This window comes from Lycium ferocissimum, chromosome 4 (assembly GCF_029784015.1).
Source record: "Lycium ferocissimum isolate CSIRO_LF1 chromosome 4, AGI_CSIRO_Lferr_CH_V1, whole genome shotgun sequence".
NCBI lineage: Eukaryota > Viridiplantae > Streptophyta > Magnoliopsida > Solanales > Solanaceae > Lycium > Lycium ferocissimum.
This window is the reverse complement of record NC_081345.1, coordinates 18,196,678-18,220,918: the sequence shown is the minus strand read 5'-3', so window position 1 is coordinate 18,220,918 and position 24,241 is coordinate 18,196,678. Positions and strand designations below refer to the sequence as shown.

The window sequence follows — 24,241 nt, the reverse complement described above, 5'->3', positions numbered from 1 at the left end:
TGCGAGACGTCGCGGGTTCGAACCCGCAAAGCTTCAATTGTTTTTAATATTTTTCATTTAAAATTCTAAGAGAACTGAACCTTAGTGGTTGTTATTCGGTGAAAAATCTTTTGACACGTGGCGGTTTTAAAATCCTAAAAAGCGGGCACTTTCATTTAAAATCCTAAAAAAAGTGGTACTTCCATTTAAAATCCTAAAAAATTGATTGTTATTTAGAAGTTAAAGCCCTGAGTGTTTTTTTTCTTTTTTTTTTTTAATTAGAATATAACTAATAAAATAACATTGTTGGCTGCCCACTTGTCAAAAGATATTTATAAGTTTCTTCTCGTTTCTTTTTTCCGTTTGCTGCCTTATATAAAAAAAGAAGTATTTAATAATATTTTTAATGAGTCTATTATGTATACCTTTTAAAAGATGAAATCTCGTCGAGGAGAATTGTAATAATGTACTTGAAATGGGTTTTATGAATATGATTTGAGTTGTCTTTTTATAATATGATATTATTACAGTGATTTATTTAGTTGTTCACTCTTTTACATGGTGACACTGCTTATGAAAAATTCTGGACATGTCACTGAATTTTCAAGTTCATTGTCTCCTCCTCACCCACCCACCCAACCTTCAGCCCTTGACCATCCCAGAACCCCCACTCCCCACCCACTTCCACCCACGCTGTGTTTTGTTAGATTACATATAATTGCTCTTGGGATGATATTATTTTTGCTTACTTACCAAACACTAGAAAATAAGTAAAAAGACCACTTGTTTGCCAAGAAAACATAAATATTTTCCATGAAAAATATTTTTCTTCATATCAAACACACCCTAAAAGTTACATGCCAAATTGGAGCAAATGGCTCCATTAAAGTTCGATAGTACGTAGAATTTTCGAAATTACAATTACAAAATAAGATACTTAATTCAAAAGTTGTTTTTAGAATGTCTGCCCTCAAATAACTTTATTGGTAAACACCGGAGGAATTGCTAAAAGTATGATCCTATTAAAAAGCTTTTTCTTCGTCCCTTCCTTAGCAAGAAGGTCTTCCAACCTGTTCTGTTCCCGAAAGCTATGCCTTATCTATGAGTTCCCCAACCTTTGCTTCTAGTTTGAAGGGTTCTATCTTTGGGCTTTGGAGAACTTGGGCCTCACTAATATCAAAGTGACACAAATTCTTGATAGGAGGATAGGTGAATGGGCCTTCCAATAAACTTTTTGTGATCCATCTATAAGCAGCCTCTGTTAAGTGAGCTCCATCCCAATTTACATATTGGTTAGGATCCTCACAACCTGTTGCTGGAAAATTGCCACATTGAGCAGAAGCATTGAAATTATATGGACCTCCACCTCCGCAACATGCTACTAGTGCACCCTTCGAAAATCCTGCAAAAAGTACCCCAAGCTTAAACAATTAGGCACTTGTAGCAGAAAATGATAATCTAGTCAAATAATCCTTATATTATTAAATAGGAATTCGGTAATCCCGATCATCCCAAACACCCTCTGCCGAGGAATAACTAGAGCCAAGGGGGTTAGGCGTAAGGATCTGGACATGGGTTGGGAAAGTAAAAACAGTTTAACTTTTATTTACTTGTAAATAATTTTTTATTTAACAACCTCTATCTCGGAACCACTTACGCATTAACCGAATATCGTATAATATAAAATAAATATAATTTTACACCATCAAGTCACATTAAACAAAAATAACATCGATAATTAGTGGATTTTATAACCTGTAAAATAAGAAAAGTAACCTTCTACAACAAATTAAATTGCGTAAATCGTGTAAGAATTCATTTGGATGATTTGCATAAATAGGAGCTTCGAGTGTCATCCTTTAAATTTTGCCCTCATTAAAAAAAGGTGCAAAAAATAACTTTTTCGTGAGAATGGGGAGCAAAATCCTGGTGAGGTGCAAGGATTTCTTATTTGATATTTGCAAGACTTCCCTTACAGTAAGTTACGGTGATCGCCAAGATTTTGGCCATAAATCCTGAGGAATTGCCAGGATTTTAGTCACAAGACTTACCTTAACAACAAGTTTTGGTGATCATTAGGAGTTTGACCACAATCTTGATGAATTGCTAGGATCTTCACAGTATTTGTGGCTAAAATCATGGCAATTCTTGAGGATTTGTGGCCAAAGTTCTGACAGTCACTATAACTTGTTGTGTAAAAGTTCACTAACACGTTTTTGCTTCAAAATTAATCCAAATCAACTCAAAATAACTCCAAATTTAATATGCAAACTTCTAATATCAATTCCAATAATCTTCAATTGTTAAATCCAACCTAAACCTTAAAAAAAACTCATTTTTCTTCAATAAGTTTTTTTTTTCAAGTTAAAAAAGAATCCAACAATGGAGTTTTTCAACTTTTTCCGACCAAATCAATTTTAAATCATTAAAGATATAAAATATAAACTTAACGGAACATTAAGTACATAATTACAATCACAAGTTTTTCTACCATATAGAAGCATTGTTTTAAGTAAAAGAATTACTTAAAACTCAAGTTAAGGATAGTTTAGTCATTCTATGATAACCTCCCACGTTTACAATTTAATTCATTTTTAGACTCAGCAACTTTCTTTCTCTTCTCAACAACTTTCTCTCTTTCTCCTTCTCTTATTAGACTCAATCCCCATTTGGATATAGTACTTTCTCGCGATTTATGTCCCAATTTTTACAAGGTATTATTTTAGTTATGTTTTCTTTTCCTTCCATTTTTGGGTTTTGCTGTTTCTGATTCTAATAAAAATATTGATGAGTCGTTGGTCTTCAATTCACGTATTATAGTTGCATGTGTGTAGTTTTTCTTCCATTCCCTCCATAACTCTTAATTTTAGGAAAATGTAAAAATTAATTTTATCCTCCATTTAATTTGATTTGCAGGAATGGATTACTCTTGCTTGTGGCTCGATTTTGCGGGTGAAGAAATACTCATCCTACGTCGAAGCTTCAGTTTTTGGCCAGGTACCAATTGTTGATTCTTCTAAAACATTCTTAGTTTTCTTGGTTTTGAAGTGGTACTTAGTTCTTAGTTATAGGTTGTCCCGTTGTATTGGTGATTGACTGATTATCATCTTTCAGTTTCTTACTTCATCACTTCCTTTTATGACTTCCAAGCCAGGAGAACTCTCAGACTAATTTTGTCAAAGTGGAAATTCGCAAGGGCTAATACTGAAATGTAGTTTGGAATCACCTTTGCACACTTATGAATTTATCTAGATAATGAGTATGTGAAAAAGCATATCAGTATGTTAACGCCACCAAAATGGAGGTATGAAATGCATCTTACTTTGAAATTTTGTGAAGTCAGGAGACTCTGAATATGATATAGTGAGGACATGGTGCGAGAATAAAGTATCTATAGTTGATTTAGCATACCCTATCTACCATTACAAACAAAGGGAACAAATATAAATGGTGAATACACAACTAAAAGTTAGTAAACCATTTAAGCCCATGTGTGTCTTTACTTCCTAACTCTACACACCCCCAACCCCCCCCCCCCCCCCTCTTCCCCTTTTTTTTTCCTTTTTCTGAATTTGTGGTCATGTTAGGCAACACCTCTCATAATCTACTCCTTTTTACCATTCTTTAAAAACGAAGTAATAGTAAAAGTAGCTAGACTAATAGTGGTACTTCTATTGCTTCACCGCCGGAGTGCGTAAGAGCTTTTAGCCAAACAAGACTAAATAATCTAATCGACATACTAACAGCAACCATCTCCTAATCATGACATCAGAATCTATATTTTCAAGATAGTATCTTTTCACAAGTTTCAACATGATCAAATGTTACCTGTTGTCCATCTAGAGTTGATGTAATTTCTCAATCAATTAGGTATTAAAAGTACATTCTTTGGCCATATTTTCACTGCATGTTTGAGTATTTACATATGTTATATTAAAGCTCTAGATGACTACTCTCTAACTTGCGTTCTCCCTCTCAAGGAAGAAGCATATGGTTTTCTTTGAAGGGTCAGAACTGAGGGAAAAATTATGAGAATTGAAATATGTATATTGTCAAGAGGCAAAGTTCAGCATACAATAGCTTATGCTTGACCAAGATTTATTTATTTGAGAAAGGAGAGAAATAGAAGGTGCTTTGAAGGTAAAAGAACTCCAGTTAACATCTGAAATATATCCTTCATTTGGTGTAAATATTGGAATATGAATAGCATTGATCGAACTCTAGATTTCATTAGCTTTCTCAATAGCTATAAGCACTAGTATACTCTAGCCTGAGTTGTCAGTTTATGTGTGATTATGTTGTTTGAAGATCAAAGTGATTGGAATAATAGAAAGTTATCTTTGTTGGTGGATTGAATGTCTATGGTCTTTTGAGAGTTGAAGCTTTAAAATTGAGTTTTTTATTTGTTAATCTTAGCTTTGGTGAACCTTTGTATTACAATTTATTTTTTGCTGGATTGGTTGTTTCCTCTACTAAGTGATTGCACTTGGAGCCTTTTCTGATTGTTTAAGATCTCTGTTAATGAGGCATTTTGTATTTTTTCTCACCAACAGTGTTCTGAAAATGAGTCTGAATTTGGAAATGGAGTTCAACTACCAGAGGATGTTACAAGATGCCTTCCAGTATTGAAGGGGACTGGAGAGGAGTTTTCATAGTGTTGTCATAACAAATGATTGTGAAGCAGTTGGTGGGTGGGACGAACATGGGCAATTTTGGTATTTAATACTACATTGTCAGCCCCAATTTTTCATTTGTAAACCTTGAATGCTAACCCTATAGAAGCATCAGTTGATAATGATGAGACAGTTCTTGAAGGATAAAACCCCTGGTGTCACTAGACAAACAACAGATTGAAGGAAAACTTGCTAAAAACTGAAGATGAGGTATGTTCAAATTTATGAAGGTACTTGCTACTCCTCATGCTTTATTACTATGTGAATTCTTGATATATGAACCTATGTTTTAATTATAAAATTAGATTATAACAGCTTGGTTTGTACTGGACTAACCTTCGGATGAGTGCTATGTTTTTAATTTGTTCAGCTTTAAATGCGGGATTCTCCTAAGGAAAGGAGTGTAGTAATGTTTTAGCTTCAAACTTAGTAGGCTGATCTATGAGATTTATGTTTTCTCTTCAATTTTTGGCATATTGGGATGCTTCCAACTTTACTGTTTTCTGGACGTATTGTTGTTCCAGGACTAAACCTGGAGGATGATGTCCAAGGAGTAATCACATGGATTTTAGAATGGGGAACCCGATACACTGACACAGGAAGTGAAGCAATGTGCTTGTGCTCTTTTGTCTAGAAAATGGCGTTCCTGCTGTAAACATGGACTTTTTTCAACTTTAACTTCTATACTCTATGTAAACTGAACTTAGATAGTTCAATATGGAAGTTGTGGTAAGGGAATATTTTGTTGTTGTTTGTTCTGCTAGAGGTGATGGTGTTCATATAACTTAAATTGTCTACTAGTGTTCTTATAACTTGCACCATTAGACTCAAAGATATCATCTATGTTATTGGGTCTGTGCGCAGCACGGGCAAACTCTATCTAGTTAACAAAGAGAGGAATGAGGAGAAAAAGTGGAGAATGAGAAGAAGAAGAAGCAATTTTCTAGCGACAATCTAAATCAGTTAAATTCTCCTTAACAAGGTCAAATATTAAATGGGTGAGACACCATGCATAAATTTGTGAATATTTTTTTTGGTTCCGCATTCGGTATCTGAGGGACCCGCCCAATTAATTCGAATATGCATCACGCAAGACCCATTTAAAGGAAAAGCTCTGTCTAACATGATTGTTTCTTACCCAAAACTCAAACTCGAAACCTTTGATTAAGAGTAGAGGTAAGAAAATCCAAGTAAACTTACCGTATTTTTGAGGAGCGCGATAAAGTTGCATAGCAGCATTGTAATAATCAGCGTAGATAATATGGACATGGGGATGAAGCTCTCTAAGACGTTGTAATTCCTTTTGAAGAAGTTCATTATGAGAGGAAACAAACTGATTTGACCAAATGAGACAACCGAATTCATCATAATCTTCTTCACTGGAGTTCTGAAATTGTGTCAAATAGGATGCAGCACATCCAATTGGTAACAAGTTTGGCACCATTATTGTCTTTGCCCCAACCTCCACTAGTTCCTACATTCAATAAATAAATTAAAAGTAAAAAAAAAAAAAAAAAAAAAAATACATTTAATTGTGAAGAGGGACAACTGCTGGATTTAGAGCCCAAGGGCCTGTTTGGATAGTTGATTATTAATCGCTATAAGCTTTAAATGCTGAAACTTATTTTATAAATAAATCCTTACATGTGTGCATAGAAGTGCTGTAACTAATTATTAGTAGTTGATGTGCTTGGTAAAATTTGTTAAATAAGCTATTTATTTGTATAAATTTAAAACTATATTTGTAAAGAAAAGGAGGAATGATGAATACAGAGTGAAGAGAAAGCTAGGTGTGTGATTTCGGGAAAGATATTTTGAGAATTAGAAAAAATGTTAAAGGATAAAATAGTAAAAACTTGGTCAAACTAAAAGTGCTTATAAACAGCAAAGCCATAAGTTGGGATGACCAACTATAATTTTAGCTTATAAGCACTTTGGTATTTACCAAACGCGTAAATAAACGAAAAAAATGCTTACAAGCCAATTTGACTAGCTTTTAAGCTTTAACCATACACCCTTTAAGTTACTTATGAGCTAAATTTCTATAAATTACTAATATGAAAATAAAAAAATGTGTAACTAAATTATGTTTAAATTGATAAAAATAATTTCAAGGTCAAAATATATGCTTTGAAGCATTAATGCGTCTTTGATACGACGGATAAAATGTTCTTATTTCATAAAATGTTTTCATCAAAAAATACTTTTCCATATTTGGTTTGAAGGCGAAAAATATCTTTTATTAAAGATCGGTAATACTCTTAGGGAATCAAATATATAGCTTTGATGAAATTTTTGTTATTAAAGATTGATAGGAATATCTAAATGTTGGTATAACTCGTGCATATCAAATTAAAAATTGAGTTAGTTGTCAAATAAAATGACTACTTTCGCCCAAAAGTTAAGGTGGTCATTTTTTGCCTTTCGATAAAAATGGGTTTCCTCAAAAAATCATTTCCAATAAGTAAACAATAAAAAATTCCAAAAAAATATTTTCCAATCTTAGTAAAGAGCATTAAGGGGCTAGACACTTACATGAGCAGCTGAGGCAATAGATTGGACAACTAAAGAGATTATAGGCAGAACGTCATCTAAATTTTTGCCTGAAATAAGTGCATTATAATCATTGCCTCCAAATTCTCCAAGAAGAAATAAGGAGCTCTCCAAATATTTTTTGCAACCTGTAAAAAAAACAAAGGAATGGAAAACTTACGTATATATACCATCCATGATCCAACGAAATAGTTTGCACTCGTAGCCCCATTTTAATTTGCACTCTACTTAGCCACAAGACTTGATCAAATATCCAAATGTCTATTCCTCTTCTTAATTCTTCATTCTTTCTACCCACCAGGCCACATCTCTTAACTGCTTTGCTTGCCCTTCTCTCAAATCCTAATCTTTTCATTTTTATTTTGGATAATTTTTCTTTTAACAGTTTTTTAATATAACCTAAATGCATAAAACTCTATTATTTTCCATCAATTTTCTATAGATTTTATCCATCTCCTTCCAACAAAAATTTCTCTCCTCTTTCACCCGTACTCCTGCTACTTATTTTTTATTATATTTTGGCCAAACCCATGTGACGTACACACTGTACCGTCCACTTCTTTCACTGGAAGACCTAAAGCCACCCTCGTTCCATTTAGACACTGTGGGTCATTCCTATTCCACTTAGACACTTTGCAAGACGTTATCTAACAAAACCAACAAAGGGAGCGCCACCTCATATGCGCATCCAACCACCAAAAGCCCCAATTTTTAATGGTCAAAACTCCACGAATTTACAAATTAGTAAATTTACAATTAAAATGAGTTGGCACAATTTAATTGAGTTGGACAATTTAAATGGAAAGTCAAGACAATTTAATTGGCCACTTAATCCACATAGGAGACGACGGTGTTGGTTTGTTCCGATAACGCGCAAAAAGTGTCTAAGTGGAATAGGAATGACCAAATTGGGTTGTTAATAAGCAATAGCGACTCACCTGTTCAAGTGAAAAGAAAGTGGTTTTGTAATTACAAGTGTTTGGCGCTTCTGCCTTATATTTTCTTATCTTTTTTGCTTTTATTCATTCCTAAATCAGGTATAACAATATATATACACTTGTATTCATTATTATACAATACATATCAATACTTATACACTATTATACATTCTATATTGTATATACAATATATCACTGACGTATATGTTCTGTATAATCATATATAAATAGAGTATAACTGTATAAATAATGTATCCACACTATTATACACAAAATCGAAGTTAATCAGGTCGTCTTCTTTGTCAACTTTTCAACTATTTGAATCAGTTCAAGCCATTTTTAATTGCCACCAATCTATTTCCCAAAGTAGATCTTCAAATTTGGAATAACCCAAAGCTTCAAGACTTCAATAATGGTGGGCTTTCGGTTTTCTGAGTTCTTTAATAATCGCCAAACTCAGCTCAACCGAATTCCAATCGAACCCACACTTCAGAATAGATTTCTAACAAAATGAGATAACACCCATTTGAGATTTCACAATAAATTTTCAGATCTGGGAAACCCAGATTCTTCGTGGAATGTGATAAAATGAAGAAATATAGAGAAAAGGAGAAGATCTATTGTTTTTACAGAGTCATGGTAGTGACAGATAGGCTGGAGAAGACATGACAGAGGAGTCAAGAAGAAAGAGAAGTTAGGGATGGTTTGATAGATGGATAAGCAAAAATAGTGATGGAATAAAATTTAGTATCATTTTATTTTTTGTTTGGTTATTAATTGTGGATAATTTATCCGAGGATTAAAAATAGTGTTGGGATAATTTATACCCATCAGAAGGTGAAATAGTAATTCTGGGATAAGTTATCATAGGATAAAATAGTGAATTGACTAAAATAGACACAGAATGTTCTCAAAATATAATTGGATTTTTCTACTACAGAAGAGGTTTGGAGGATATTTTTGTAAACAAATAACTTTTTCTTAAAAGTTATGTAATACATGTTACTTTTAATATAATAAATCAAAACAATCAATAAGAAATAATATCAGGATAACTAATCCCAACATAAATAATTTCAGTATAACTTATCTCAACATAATTAAAGAGATAATTAACTCAAACAAATCTCACTACATTGTTGGTGTGTGGAAAATAGGGCTTAATCAAGTTATATTGGGGTACATAGGTAGTAACTTAGGAGTTGGGCTAAATTTAGTAAACTAGATGGAAAATTGACATTTTGCTGAAAGTTACTTCAAATCTCTGGAAATAGCTTTAACTTTTGTCGAAAATTTCAGCTACACTTATAGTGAAAGTGTTGTTATGCGTATGTATCGAGCATTCGATATTTAGATCTCATTTAGTTGTTATAAACAAAAGTACGCAAACAATTAACTTTTTGTACTTTTTATGTTATAAACGAAAACAATATACTTGTAAATTTTAAAATCTCAATTGATTTTCATATCTCATAAATTAAAAATTGAAAAGACTAATAAATTACTACTAAATCCATAACTAGTTGTACCACACAGATAAAGAATTAAAATCTATGGAACATATGCATTTTAAATTAATTGAGAATTTAAATATTTTAAGTCTGACGTAAGAACTCTACAATTATAGGTTATTTCATAAATTCTAGTCTCTTAGTGATAATATAACGCTTGAACTGACGAATAATTTTGTCCAAACTTTCAGCAAAAGGAAATTCAATAGCTTTCCCTTGAAAGTTGTCTAAGTGCTTAACAGTTGACTCTTCTATCTCCAAGTGGCATTAGGCTGAGGCTCTTCATCGACACTTTTGTTGTCACATAATATGTTTCTTATAAAATATTATTACACGCTATTTGAGTATGGCTGTTATAGATAGGTAATTTTACAAAAAGTGTACCGCTGTAATGGATGTCATTACTGTTATAGGTAGAATGCTGTTATAGAGAAGTAAAATATAACATGAAAAATCGATTTCAGAGAAAATCAGGCCGTTATAGTGAAATATTGTTATAACGAATGGCAATTATAGAGAGATTTGACTGTACATAGTATTGACATGCTTTTAACCAAAAATGTATTAGCATATTTTAGCCCTAAGAAAATTGGCACCAAATAGCCAATTAAGTAAAGAGGAAGCTTAATAATAGGGATAACGCAATTATAGGCTTAGCAATAGGGTTATAATTTTTTTCCTTATTCACGTCATATTGTATCCTGAAATAGGGGAAGAAGTATCTTCTTCACTAGTATCATGCTATACTATATTAATGGGTGAAAATCATTTTCACCACCCAAATTTACTTTAAAAATCAAACTTTCTCCTCAACTTTGAACAATAGTCATTCTTCCCCCTTTAGCCTAATTACCTTGTTTAAATTCCTATTTTACCCTTATATTATCAACTTGTCTTTTTTTCTTTTATTTCTTTAAAATCATGATGATATTTTTTTATCTTCTTAATCTATGTAACAAATTTCCTATAAGAAAATAAATATTATTTTCAAGATGGAAAAAGAAAAGTAAGAAATTCTAATTGAGTATATAACTTAATATCGTTCTATAATGAAATAAATGAGAACAATAGAATTTTTTTTATTAATAATAATCAAAACTCTAATATTTGTATTTATACAAGTAACAAAAATAACAGGTAATTATAACTTTACAAATATGTTTCAATGCAGGTAATACAAATTAATTAATAAAAACAGAGGTATATTCTATAACAAATTCCTAAAAGATTATCTATTTATAAGTAAACGAATTTTAAATTATTATTTAAAAATTCTTCCATTAGTGACAATCAAAACTCGTTTATATATTGACAATAGAGAATATGATATCAGTGAAACTTATGTATATGTGTGTGTGTATACATACACACACTTTATGGATTTAATTCTTTTTATTATAGAACGATGTTAGGTTATATACTCAATCATAAATATATTAAATATCAATCATAAATAAAGTTTTACGTAAGTTCATATTATAAGTAGAATAATCCTTTTAGAATTTATAGCAAGATCTAATGTTACTTTTTATGATTGATATTGAGGTAAAAAAATAAATATTATATAATATAAAAGGATATTACATAGATGAGGGATTAAAAATATCAAGGGTAAAATAGACACTGCATAGGATAAAGGGGGGAGAATGACTATTGTTCATAGTTGAGAGGAGAGTTTGATTTTTAAAGCAAAGTTGAGGGGTGAAAATGATTATTATATACTTAAAAAGCGGAGAGTTTGTTATTAAGGGGTATTCAAATAAAAAATAATTTGAAAAAATTAATTCACAAAATATTCTTCTTCCCCGTGAAATTTCAGAATGTAGACTTGAAGGTTATAGTTCTGTATATTTAATGCATAGTTCAATAATTTTTATCATTTTTTATACATAATAAATATACATTGTTTAATAGTAAAATAATTAGAATGTATACAAGATACTTCAATATGTCAAAATGTATACATGGTACTTCACAATATATACCAGAAGGTATACATGGTACTCTATCAAATTCCTAGAATGTATACATGGTACTTCACAATATATATCATAATGTATACATGGTACTTCACAATATACATCAAATATATACATGGTACTTCACAATATATACCAGAATGTATACGTGGTACTCTTCTTCTCTATCGAATTCGCAGAATGTATACATGGTACTTCATAATATATCATAGTAGATTTTTGATTTTGATTGGAGATATTTAAAAAGATGAAAGGAAAGAGGGTGAAAAGTGGAGGAGAGATACACAATAATGTAGATATAGAAGAAATAAGAGAGAAAGAGAAACATTGAAGAGATTTTAGGGGAAGAAATAAGAGAGGGGAGGAAATTGTGGGAGAGAAAATAGGAAACAAACGTATGTGGGGGCTGTTTTATGCAAACTTATTAAAATTTGGCTAATCTATGACCAATTAGGTCTAAGAGTTAGCATACCATGTCAAATTCTCATATGGCCTAGGCGTATTGGGCCATAATTTTCTCATAAATATCCAGTGGGCTTGATCTCCTTAAAGAGAACGAAATAATCATGCAAGCCTGAAGAATATTTATTTACTTATTTTTTTCTTCATTTTATTTTAATTTTCAACTATAATTTATGGTATATTCATCAACGATATATATTAGGGTATGAAATTATTCACCTGAAGGATTATCACATAATCGTGGAAGCATTTGTTTGAACCAATCCAATTGGTTCCACATAGAAACATTATTTACTTTATAAATTCCTCTTTTCTCATAGAATTGGGCATCCATGGCTGTAGATCCAACCACTGCAAAGTTTAGTCCAGCTTGTATATTGCTTCCATCTCTTGCATCAATTGAAGGTGGTGGAAGTGGAAGTCCATAATGTTGTGCTGCAATATCACAAATATACAAATCTAAGGTCAAATGAACTGATCAAACGTTAATCCATACATATTATTCAGACATGATTAATATTCTGAACACCTATGCTTGATTACCGGAAATAAAAAAATAATTCCTGTACAAAATTTGAAATTATTTGATCTAACATTTGGTGAAGTTTTTATATTCGGTATAACGAATATCAAAATAATTTTAATACCATAATTCGAATATTATTTTATTCCAAATTCAACACGGGATTTTAGTACTGTGATTAGCAATCTTTGGATAAATTAAAATACCAAAATATCCATGATTATCTCTTTCTTTTTTCTTAGGCTTTTTTCTTATTTACTTGAAAATAAAGGTGATATTGTAAATCACTCAACTTAAAACCCAATACATATTTTCAAGTATACACCATGTCCCATTTTTCAAGGCAATGGACCAAACATTCCTCGAAAAAGATATGAGTGCTCAATAATTAATGATAAGTACTAGAAATACATTAGTCCATATATTATAATCCCGATATAACCTTGTACGAACCAAATGATCACTAAGCAGAACATTTGGATAACACAAATCTTATAGAAGGAACACACGTATTTCTGTGTATACAGAGAGAGAGATGTATCAAGAAAATGACGCACACAAATAGAAAAATATGGTTCTAATAAGATGTTAAGAAAATTAACCTCATGCCTAACTCAATCACAAATGTTAACTCGTAAGTGAAAGTTATTAAAATTATCCGAAATAATAGTTCATTTTTTCAATCAATGGGGGACATTCTAATATATTAAAGATGCCGTCCAACTTCATTCTGGTAGCTTCTAAAACTAGTAAAGCCCTCTCGCTTTCACTAACATCGCCTCCCTCTCTATTTCACAAACGGAAAAGGGCCAAATATACCCCTGTACTATTGAAAAACGGTCAAATATATCTCTCGTTATACTTTGGATCCATATATACCCCTGCCGTTATACTCTGGGCACAAATATACCCTTCTTTCATTAAAGTTGTCCAATGTGGATATCTAGTCCAACGGGACAATGAGATTTGATGAGGTGGATGTCACATGGCATGTCGCCTTAACACCCCTAATTCATTTTACTACTTTCTTCTATTTGTTTTTCCCCCACTATTGTCAGATTACTGTCGCATAGCTGGAGCTATGGAAGGAAATGTCCTTCCAACGAAAGGATTCCGTTTTGAAAGGTATAATTGGGGTGTGTGTTAGGTGGGTTGGGGGGGGGGGGGGGCGCAAATGAGGATCTTTGGTCTGAAGTTGCCGTCATCACTACTATCATAATTAATATTCCAAGATCCAATACTCAACTTTCTTTCCTTCTACCCTTTTCCTAGTCATTAACCCTTATCTTCCCCTGCTATCTGGGTATGTTGGGGTAAGATTTTACAGAACCAAATTACCCAAATTATTCTTTAAGAGCTAGTCTAACAGCTGATCTTTAGGAAATTCATATGCACAAAAGTTGATGATTAGCTGAACTGTATTGCTTAGCCAACAGCGGAATTAACATATGTCGAGGTATTTCTTTCAATCCTCAGCTGGGTTGTTTTCTGCTGAGTCGGTAGAATTTGACTTGTCTTCTTGAATTGAAAGGACAATTTTTTTTCAGAGCTCTAACTATACGGTGGTAATGGTGGCAATGGTGATGAAGGGAGAAGGAAATTTTATTGGTGAAAAAAATAAATAGAGGGAAGTGATAAAATGAGTTACGAGTGTTGAGGTGGCATGGCACGTGACATTCACATCATTAAATGTCATTGTCCTTTTAGACTGGATGTCTACCTTGGACAACTTTAATGGAGGAAGGATATATTTGTGCCCAAACTATAACGTTAAGGATATTTATGGACTCAAAGTATAACGGTATATTTAACCATTTTACCCCTACGAAGATAGATATGGTGTTCCCATAGAGCTGAGATCAAGTAAAGGAAATTAAATCAGGTATAAAAAGAGAAGAAGCAAAGAAAACATCAGGTAATAATAAATTTAAAAAATAAAATAAGAGGAGATTAATAATAATAATATTGATAAGTAAAACTAGAGCTCGACTACTTACTAACCTTCAATCCTAATCCTTGACCTTCATATATTTCTATCTAGGGTCATGTCCTCGGTAAGTTGTAGGTGTGTCATGTCATGTATAGTTACCTCTCTCCAATACTTCTTCGGCCTACTTCTACCACTTCCGAGACCCACCATAGCCAACCTCTCATACCTCTTTACTGGGACATCTGAGCATCTCTTCTTCATATATCTGAACCATCTCAACCTCTCTTCTTTCATCTTGTCTACCATGGATGTTACTCACACCTTGTTTCAAAAATCTTCATTCCTAATTCTATCTCTCCTAATATGCCACACATCTATCTCAACTTCCTCAATCCGCTCCTTTCATCTTCTAAACGTGCGAGTTCCTGACCGGTTAACACTCCACCCTATAAAACATAGCTGGTCTAGCAACCACTTTATAAAACTCACCTCTAAGTCTTGGTAACATATTCTTATCACACAAGATACTGGATGTGAGCCTTCATTCATCCACTCCGCTCCAATACGATATGTAACATCATCTTCAATCTCACCATTTTCTGAATTATTGACCCAAAATACTTAAAACTTCCTCTAGATGAATTACGTATCAATCCTCACTTCCACATCGGCCTCGTAAGTCACGTCATTGAACTTGCACTCCAAGTACTCTGTGTTAGTCCTGCTCAATTTGAACCTTTTAGATACTGGGGGTCTGTATTCAAACCTCCAGCCTATCATTTACTCTGATGCATGTCTCATCAATCAATACTATATCATCTAAAAATAGCATACACCATGGAATCTCCCCTCGAATATGTTGCATCAATTTCATCCATCAACAAGTAAATAAAAATGGGTTAAGAGTTGATCTCTAGTGCAACCCTATGACAACTGGGAAGTTCTATGTGTCCTCTCACTTTCCTCCACAAGTCTCTGACTCCATTATACATGTCCTTAATTGTCTTAATGCAAGCTAAGTGTACATCTCAAGCCTCCAAACATCTCCATAGTTGCCCCTAGAAACTTTGTCGTATGTTTTTTCTAAGTCAATGAACACTATATGTAAGTCCATCATCCTCTCCCTATACTGCTCAACCAATCTCCTTACAAGATGAATGACTTCTATAGTGTAACGCCCAACAAGAATCCAAATTAGTTCTCGGTAATAAACATACCCCTCCTCACCCTCATCTCCGCCACTCTCTTCCAAACTTTCATAGTGAGCCCGCTGGCCCGTGGGATTGAGCGTGCGTGGGTTGGGCCGACTCATGGGCCTAATAAAAATTTTAATTAAAAAATAAAAAAATAGAAAGAAAGTGAAGATGTTAAGACAATCTTGTCATAAGTAAAGGTGTGCTGGTGTTGGACATAAGTGCCATGGAAGCTTCCTTGAAAAATTTATTATCACTTTAAATGGATGGAATATTGTCATTTTCTTTTGCTTTTTCCTGATCAAACGGTTTTTGAATTGCCCTTTCCATCATCGTTGCAAAATGCAACTGATACTGCATTATTTCTCTGATTCCATTTTTTTTTTTTATTTTAAGAAAAAAATTCAATCACCATCATCATCAAATACACCTAAATCCATCATCATCAAAGACACCTAAATCCATCACCATCAACACACCCAAAATGATAATATGTTATCCAAACAGATTATTTCCTCCAAAACTATCAATAACATTCTTAATTACAGAAAAACAAGAGGAAATAGTGATAAAATAATCCAGTGCACACACGTCAAGAAAACCCTGTTTTTCATTTATTTATTTTTTTAAAAAAATTTCAATCACCATCATCATCAAATACACCTAAATCTATCACCATCAACACACCCAGAATGACAATATGTTATCCAAACAGATTATTTCCTCAAAAACTATCAATAACATTCTTAATTACAGAAAAACAAGAGGAAATAGTGATAAAATAATCCAGCGCACACCCGTCGAGAACCCCTTGTTTGGATGGTGGTTTCTCGTGGTTCATTAATGTATGGTTTTCGATGAAACCATGTTTGTTTCCATTATTTTTAAAATTATATGGTATGGTGTTGTAAACCCGTGGTTCATTCCATCGTTATATAACCATGAAACGTCCCAATTTTTGTAATCACGGATTTGGTAGTTTTTCCGTGGTTACGTATTTGATTTCTCCATTATACCCCACCCTCCACTCCACCCCCACCCCACCCCCACCCCCTACCACCCACCCCCAACTACCCCACTCCTCTACCACCCACCCCCATCACCCACTACCCCTCACCACTGCCCAACCCCACCCCACAACAATTTGCCCCACCCTCATCCCATAACCACCCACCCCTACCCACTACCTACTTATTTTTTAAAGTTCATATTTTATTCTTTACCTGAGTTTTATTAATATATATAAATTAATTTCTAATTAAGAGTTAAGGGTATTTTAGTAAACTTACAAGTTATTAGATTACCCATACAAAATCAAATCAAACAATACAATTATTATTAAACCACAACAAACGATACAGTCTATCAAAACATTGTGTTCATTAATACAGTACAATACAATATAACACCATACTGTATCATACCATACTATACATTAATGAACCATGGGAAACAACCATCCAAACAGAGGGTTAAGATAATAAAAAACCACCTCATCCGAAAAAATGGTGCCGGTGAACTCTAATCTTTCCTGCCAATTGAATTTTTTTTCTCAACTTTTAATCTCATTTCCATTTTTTCTCTTTTGCTCATTTAATACCTGAAAGAGGCTATGTGTTTAATGGAGATTAATATGGAGAAAATGCATCTGAGAAGAAGACAAACATGAAAGAGGGAGAAAAAAACGACCAGGGAAAACTGGAAAAAGAATAAGAAGACCTAAAATGATTTTTTTTTTAATTTTAAAAAACGAATTAAGTACAATAATTTTATATCATCCAGTAGAAAAGTGACAAAAAGTGTTTAGTTGGGCTGCTTTTGGTAGTTTTTTCTTCTTCCCGCGAGAAAAATGTTATTATATGTGAGGCATGCCAAGTCATACTCGTGTGAGGCATTATTTTATTGACAAATGGCTAATATAGGTCTCGCTTTCCTAGCAATCAAAGACCATGTCCTCTCCTCTCCCAAACTTAACATCCCCTGCATCTTTTTCCTCATTCTATTAATTTCTTTTTTCACTCCTCTTCCATAGTATCTTATTTCTCCATTTCATTGAATGCATTCTAAAAATTCTACAAAAACTGTTCATGGATCATTTTTGCAAAATAATTTAGAACATTTTCGTACTTCAAAGGTTTATTGAAGAATGATTTTTGAGGGTTTTAGTTAGCCAATATAATTAGTTTTAGGCCTTTTTCTTTGTTCTTGTAGTGAATTTTGGGTAAATATTTTTGTGATCAATATATAAGTTTTGAGTAGGGTTGTACATTATTTTTTGAGTCGGTTCTTGGTTAAAATTAAAGTCAAATCAATTTAGTCTATTTTTAATTATTAAAATCTAACCAAAGCAAAATATAAACACATTTATCGGGTTTTATTATTTTTCCTACAACTAAAAAATAATTTTTCATTATTTGTTAACAATAATCATTTACTGCCCTTTTATTATGGTAGCTATAATTTCCTTGGATTATGAAGAATGTCTTGAGATCTATGAGCATTTAGTTAGGTGAATAATGTTTATAAGAAATATATTAAAAAAAAATTAAGTAAAAATCTCATTGTTTTTTTTTTTTCATAAATTAATTTTGATTTATGTTTTTGCTTTTAAGAAATGGGCTTTTAGAGGTAAAATTAATAGTAATTTTTAATAAAATTTTGATGAAAAATTATATAAAATACTATTATTTATAAAAATTACTGAAATATATTACATATAAATAATTATAAAAATTATATATATAATAATTTGAGCCTAAAATCAAATATTCTCATTTTCAAAAATTAAAAATCGTCCAAATCAAACTGAAAAAAATATCACTTATTTAATCGATTTGATTCTATTTTCGATTTGAATTTCTAACCAAATCACGAAAGAATTTAAAAATTGGACAGTGAAACTGAATAATATCTTAAACAATTATGATCCGTATACATTACTTCCTCCGTCCACAATAAGTATCACCTTAGTCAATTTTTTTTGTCCCATAATAAGTGTCACCTTAGGAAATCAATACATATATTGACAAGTTTTTTTCAACTTTGCCCTTAGACAAAAACTGACAAATTTATGTATTCAATACAAAAAGCACATAGAAACTTGGTATTAATGTAGTCTCAATGTCAATAGACTTACTTTTCATGCATGCTCTAATCAAAAGGGAAAAGTAATTTATTTTTCTTATATAGGAGTAGTTTAGTAATTTTACATTGCATGATTGATTTCTTAATATGCGTATTTTTGATTAAGGTGACATTTATTATGGAACGGAAGGAGTATAAAATTAGTCTCAAAGTTATTGAAAAACAGAAAATGAGATTAAAAAAAAGAAGAGAAAAGTGCGAGGAAAGAGGAAGATAAAAGCAACGAAAAAGTACGGTAGATGGAAGTGGAATGGAAGGAAGAGGAGCAGGTGGGTGGGACCCACATTTAATATCAATTAAATAATTCCCTCACACAACTAGTAATAATTGTCCTCCACGCAGGGTATAACTTTTTGTCAGGTCACCTTGTGCTAAAGTGAGTTCTTTATCTAATTTAAAATCACTCTCTCACAACTGGGGCCGGAATATTTAAGTATTTGATGTAAAAAGAAAAATTATTGTTACCAATCCATGTGATTCTGTCCAAATATTGCCGACATACTTGCGCATAATACCTTTCTAACATGTCAAAAATCTAGAGCTGCATGGGGACTATTTTGGACACGATTCTTTAATTTTAATTTGTGATCGTTGAATTGTATCCAACTTAAAAAGAACTCGATCAATCCAATCCAACACAAACCATTTTAAATTAACACAGCTAAGACCCCGTTTGAACATAGTTAAAACCAAGTTTGAAATCATGATTTCTTCAAATCATGTTTGGACATGCAATTTGAATATTTTAATTGAATTTTCTCTTATAGACATAAAAATCCTACAAATTGTGAAAACTATCAAAACATTCTCAATTCTTATATGATCTTACCAAATGAGCAAGTCATAATTCATAACAAAATTAGTACACTACTAAAATGCTTTTCTAAAAAATACAACATCAATTAATCAAACTTTAATTCAATAAAAACAAAAATTTAACATGAATAGTAATGTAACTACTCTTTAATATAATCCTCCCACATAAATTAAAGGTTGATAGACATAAATAAAGGTTGGTGGAAGTTAATGAGATTAGTAAATGATTGATGGGGGTAATTGTTAAAAATATCAACAAACTTATGAGTTTTTTTTTTACAAAATATAAACTTATGAGTTAAATTTTATATTTAAAAAAGTTGAAACCATGATTTCAAATGCGTAGGTAAAAACGATGTGTCCAAATCTTTGGTTTGAAAACGCATGGCCAAACGCCTACTAATAAAAAAGTGACAAACAAATTGGGATGAAATGAGTATATACCACAATATGAATCTTGTACTGCTTCCGATAATGGTAGAAAGTGATCACATGAATTGTTTTTAACACTACTAAAAAAAGCTCAAAAATCGGAGGTCGACTTTTTAGCAACACTGATAAAAAATCGACCTCACAGCGGAGATTGGTATTAAAAAATTGACCTCTAGATATTTGTATTACATATTCTTTCTTTTTTTTTTTTAACTTTTTTTTTTTTTTAGAAGATACCAATCTCCCGAGGTCGTTTTCTAAATTACACAATTATAAAATGCACTTCTCGGGGATTCGGCCCCCCTCTTTACCGTGGTAAGATACACTTCTACCACTAGATCATCGGTTCTTGTTGGTTTAAAACTTTGATTTTTTATTTATACTTTTCAAGTTCATTTTTTCGTGAAAAAAAAAAATCAACCGTCCATGGTCGATTTCTTTAAAAAAAAAAAATTGCAAAAATCGACCACAAGCGGTTTGTATCTTGCAATTTTTTTTGGGTTAAAAAACGACCCCCGGAGGTCGATTTTGTTACAAATATTTAGTCTTAAACGGACCGCCCGAGGTCATTTTTTGGGTTCTTTTTTAGAGTTCAAATTTTGATTTTTCTTTTAGTAGTTTAATCATCTGGACAAATTTTAAATGATCTTGTCTGTATTTACAAGCTCCATTGATTCTTTTAGTAAAGTGGTCAAGAGCATGAACAAAGATTAAGATAAGTTCTTAAAACTGTTGGTACAGGAGTTGGTTTAAAGCTGGAGCTGAAAACTGATTTTATCGCTTAATTGTGTTAATTTAAAATGGATTTTTTGATTGGTTCATGAATGGGTCAGGTCCTTCTGGGCTGGATTAGAATTTTATGTGAATAAATAAATAAGGCTACATCTTTAATTAAAATTTAATAAAACGTCACGTAATTGTCTTTGCTAATAGAGGGGCAATTTTAAGCCTAAAAATAATGTTAGGAACAAATTTGTTTCAATAGGTGGAAAAAAGGTAAAATTTAAACCATTTATAATAGATTTAATGACATTTTTTAACCAATAGTTGAACGGAGGGGCAGATTTAATCCAATAGGTTGAAAAGAGGGCATTTTTCTGGACATTTCTTATATGTTAAGTGTATATTTTACCTTTTTTCAAAAACTAAATATCCACCAATGAACCTTGTATTTAACTAGACTCTAAAATCTAATTACTTACAAGGTGACAACAATTAAATACCATATCCTAGGTATGAAAAAAATTCTTGTTAGGGAGCGCTTTTTCCGAATGGACCTAACGCGTCGCGAATTTGGATATAGTTTGGCTCCAATGCGGATACCGGACACCAAATGAAAAATAAAAAATAATAATTAGATACCATATACGGAAAAGGTCAAATATACCCTGTACTATCAAAAAAGGGTTAAATATACCCTTCATTATACTTTGGGTCCAAATATACCCTTCCCTTATACTTTGAATCCAAATATACCCCTCTGTTATATTTTGGGTCTAACTATATCCTTTTTCCGTTAAAATTGTTTAAGTGGATGAAATCTTTATGTAATCCACAACTCGATGAGCTTCTTACACCATGACGTTTCTACCTCACCACCAACTCATTTACTCCTCTATTCCTCTTCTTTATCAACCAGTACCATCTCCTCCCCCTTTATAACCTTTTCCACCATCAGTATCACCACACTTGCTGATAACCATAAATGTAAGGGACTAGATCACAGAGGGGCCATGTCATCATTTCATTTGATAAACATAATCATTGCTGCAACAAATTAAAAGTTGCTGATTTTAATTGATGAGATCTAGTGGGGGCTATCACACCTATAATTCTTTTTTCAAATTTCTAATCCAGATTACCTTTGTTGATGACTTCTAAAGGCCAAGTAATTGTAAAATCCAGCTAGATATATGTACATTTCACTGTTTTGTCTTCGTATTAGGCTGTCATAATAAATAATCTTAGATCGATATCGAAGTAATTTTTTTTTTTTTTAATGTCATGTAAGATCTAGACATGACATTAATTTATTAGGAAAAGAGGACCCCTATTTTCCTGCTGTTAAAGGCAGAAGATTGTGTGTTATGTGTCCATTACTATGCCATACATAGTTCTACTTATGACAATTCAAACATATTATTATCTTGGTTGTTGGATAATGGAGATGATAATGTGGTGGTGCTAATGGTGGGAAAGGCTATGGAGGGGGAGAAGGTGGTAGTGATGAAAGCAGAAGAGGAAGAGAGGAGTAAATGGATTGCGCGGTGAGCTGGCATGTCATGTGGTGTCCAACTCACCGAGTTATCAGTGCCACATCAGATCTCATGTCCACCTTAGACAATTTTAATAGAGAAAGAGTATATTTGGATCCAAAGTATAACAGAAGAGTATATTTGGACTCAAATATAACGGGAAGGGTATATTTGAACCCAAAATATAACGAAGGATATATTTAACCCTTTCCTAATAGTACAAGGGTATATTTGACCCTTTTCCGTACCATATAACTATATAAGGTGTCAACCGAATCGGAGTTAGGGAGCTCAAGGGGGATTATCCGGACCCTTTTTACCAAAAAATTACATTATCTATACAAGGTTCAAATTGCGTTTTCATGTGTGTATTAAGTGTTGGTTCCACTACTAACGTCCAACACCCAGTATATCCTCAACAAATGTGAAACTTTAAAATGATGTTGAAGGAAAATATTATCAAAAAATAAAATAAAGTAAATACCCACCAATGAGATCTATGAGAAGACGGCCATCAGAGCAGCGACCAGTAGGACGATGGAAGTAAGTTTCGCCATAAGGAGGAAAATACATGCGGGGCTTTATACCAGATGGTTTGAGGTGCACTAAGTTTCCAGCATCAGTAAGTGAATCACCAAATCCAAAAATGGATGTGTAACTACTTGTACAAGTTCTAGCACAAGCTAGACATAGGAAAAAATTGCAAGCAAGAAAGTAAATTATTATGGGTTGACAAGAAGGAGGAGCCATTTGTGAACTTTCTGTTTTGGAGTAGCTAAAAGGGACATACAAGCCTTATTCTCAAATTGCACGTGTTTAAATACTATCGCAGATCATGAGCAGGTCTAGAAGCTCGGTTATGGATTCACTTATTTATTTAGATCCCGTATTATATATTAAGAAATTTACTAAATACTCCTATTCATAAATATTTGACTGTAAATTCAGGCCAATTAATATAATAATATCAACTTGCTAATAGTGTAGGAACTCATACACTTTAAGTAGGCGTTTGGCCATAGAAACAAAAAACTTTCACTTTTTTTGAAATTTTTGAGTTGGAGTTGGAGTAAGAGTTGTATTTGGCATAGTTTTTGCAAATAGTATTTTTTTGTTGAAATGTACTTGTTTTGGTTGTGAAAAAAAGTGAAAAACTTGAAAAATACATTTTTCTTATTTTTCAAATTCCAAATACAACTTCAAGTTGTATTTGAAATTTTCATGGCCAAATACTAATTTTTGAAAAAGTGAAAAAAAAATTCGGAAAAAAGTGAATAATTCTTATGGCCAAACGGATCCTAAATCTTGACTACGTCTCCATCATAGATAAGTGGTTAGGTATAGAAAAAAAAACAGCATGCTTTATCTGTTACTCGTGGATCAGTGGTGCGTAGTTTCTAAATGTTAACTACCTTTGCTAGCCAGTGGCGGATTGTGATTTACACTCAGGTTGTTCGGTAAAATAACTGGACCTAAATATGCACTGTAATTTTTTCTCCAGGGTTTTTGGGTGAACACCCTAGCCTCTTACTGCATCCGCCCCTGTTGCTAGCTACCATATTAGCTTCACATATGGTTGAATTTATTATCCATATGCCCGACACATAAATCCATCTTACTCCTAATCTAATTTGTGTCTTACGGTACTGTTTGATTAGATATAAAATTAAAACAAGGAAAAAATTAAAATTTATATAGTCTAAAATAAGTCTTAGATTAGGTGAAATGAGAAATTTAGTGTTGAATTATTTTAAAATATAAAAATGTGACATTTTTTCCGGAATAGAATAAAAGAGAAGCATAGAGTACCATAAATTTCTACTCGCAAATTATAGCTAAAATAAGCCGAATAT

The 24,241-nt window shown here is 32.4% G+C and overlaps 1 protein-coding gene across 1 annotated transcript; it reads right to left on the bottom strand.

Annotated features, from left to right (window-relative positions):
• Window positions 1-762: 762 nt before the first annotated feature.
• LOC132051675 (GDSL esterase/lipase At1g28610-like) lies at window positions 763-23,185 on the bottom strand. The gene is made up of 5 exons (XM_059442844.1): window positions 22,877-23,185; window positions 12,315-12,530; window positions 7,188-7,333; window positions 5,853-6,126; window positions 763-1,381 (listed from the first exon to the last, which is right to left on the bottom strand). The coding sequence occupies exons 1-5, from the start codon at window positions 23,136-23,138 to the stop codon at window positions 1,068-1,070; spliced, it is 1,212 nt and encodes a 403-aa protein (XP_059298827.1). The 5' UTR covers window positions 23,139-23,185; the 3' UTR covers window positions 763-1,067.
• Between the last annotated feature and the right edge of the window lie 1,056 nt (window positions 23,186-24,241).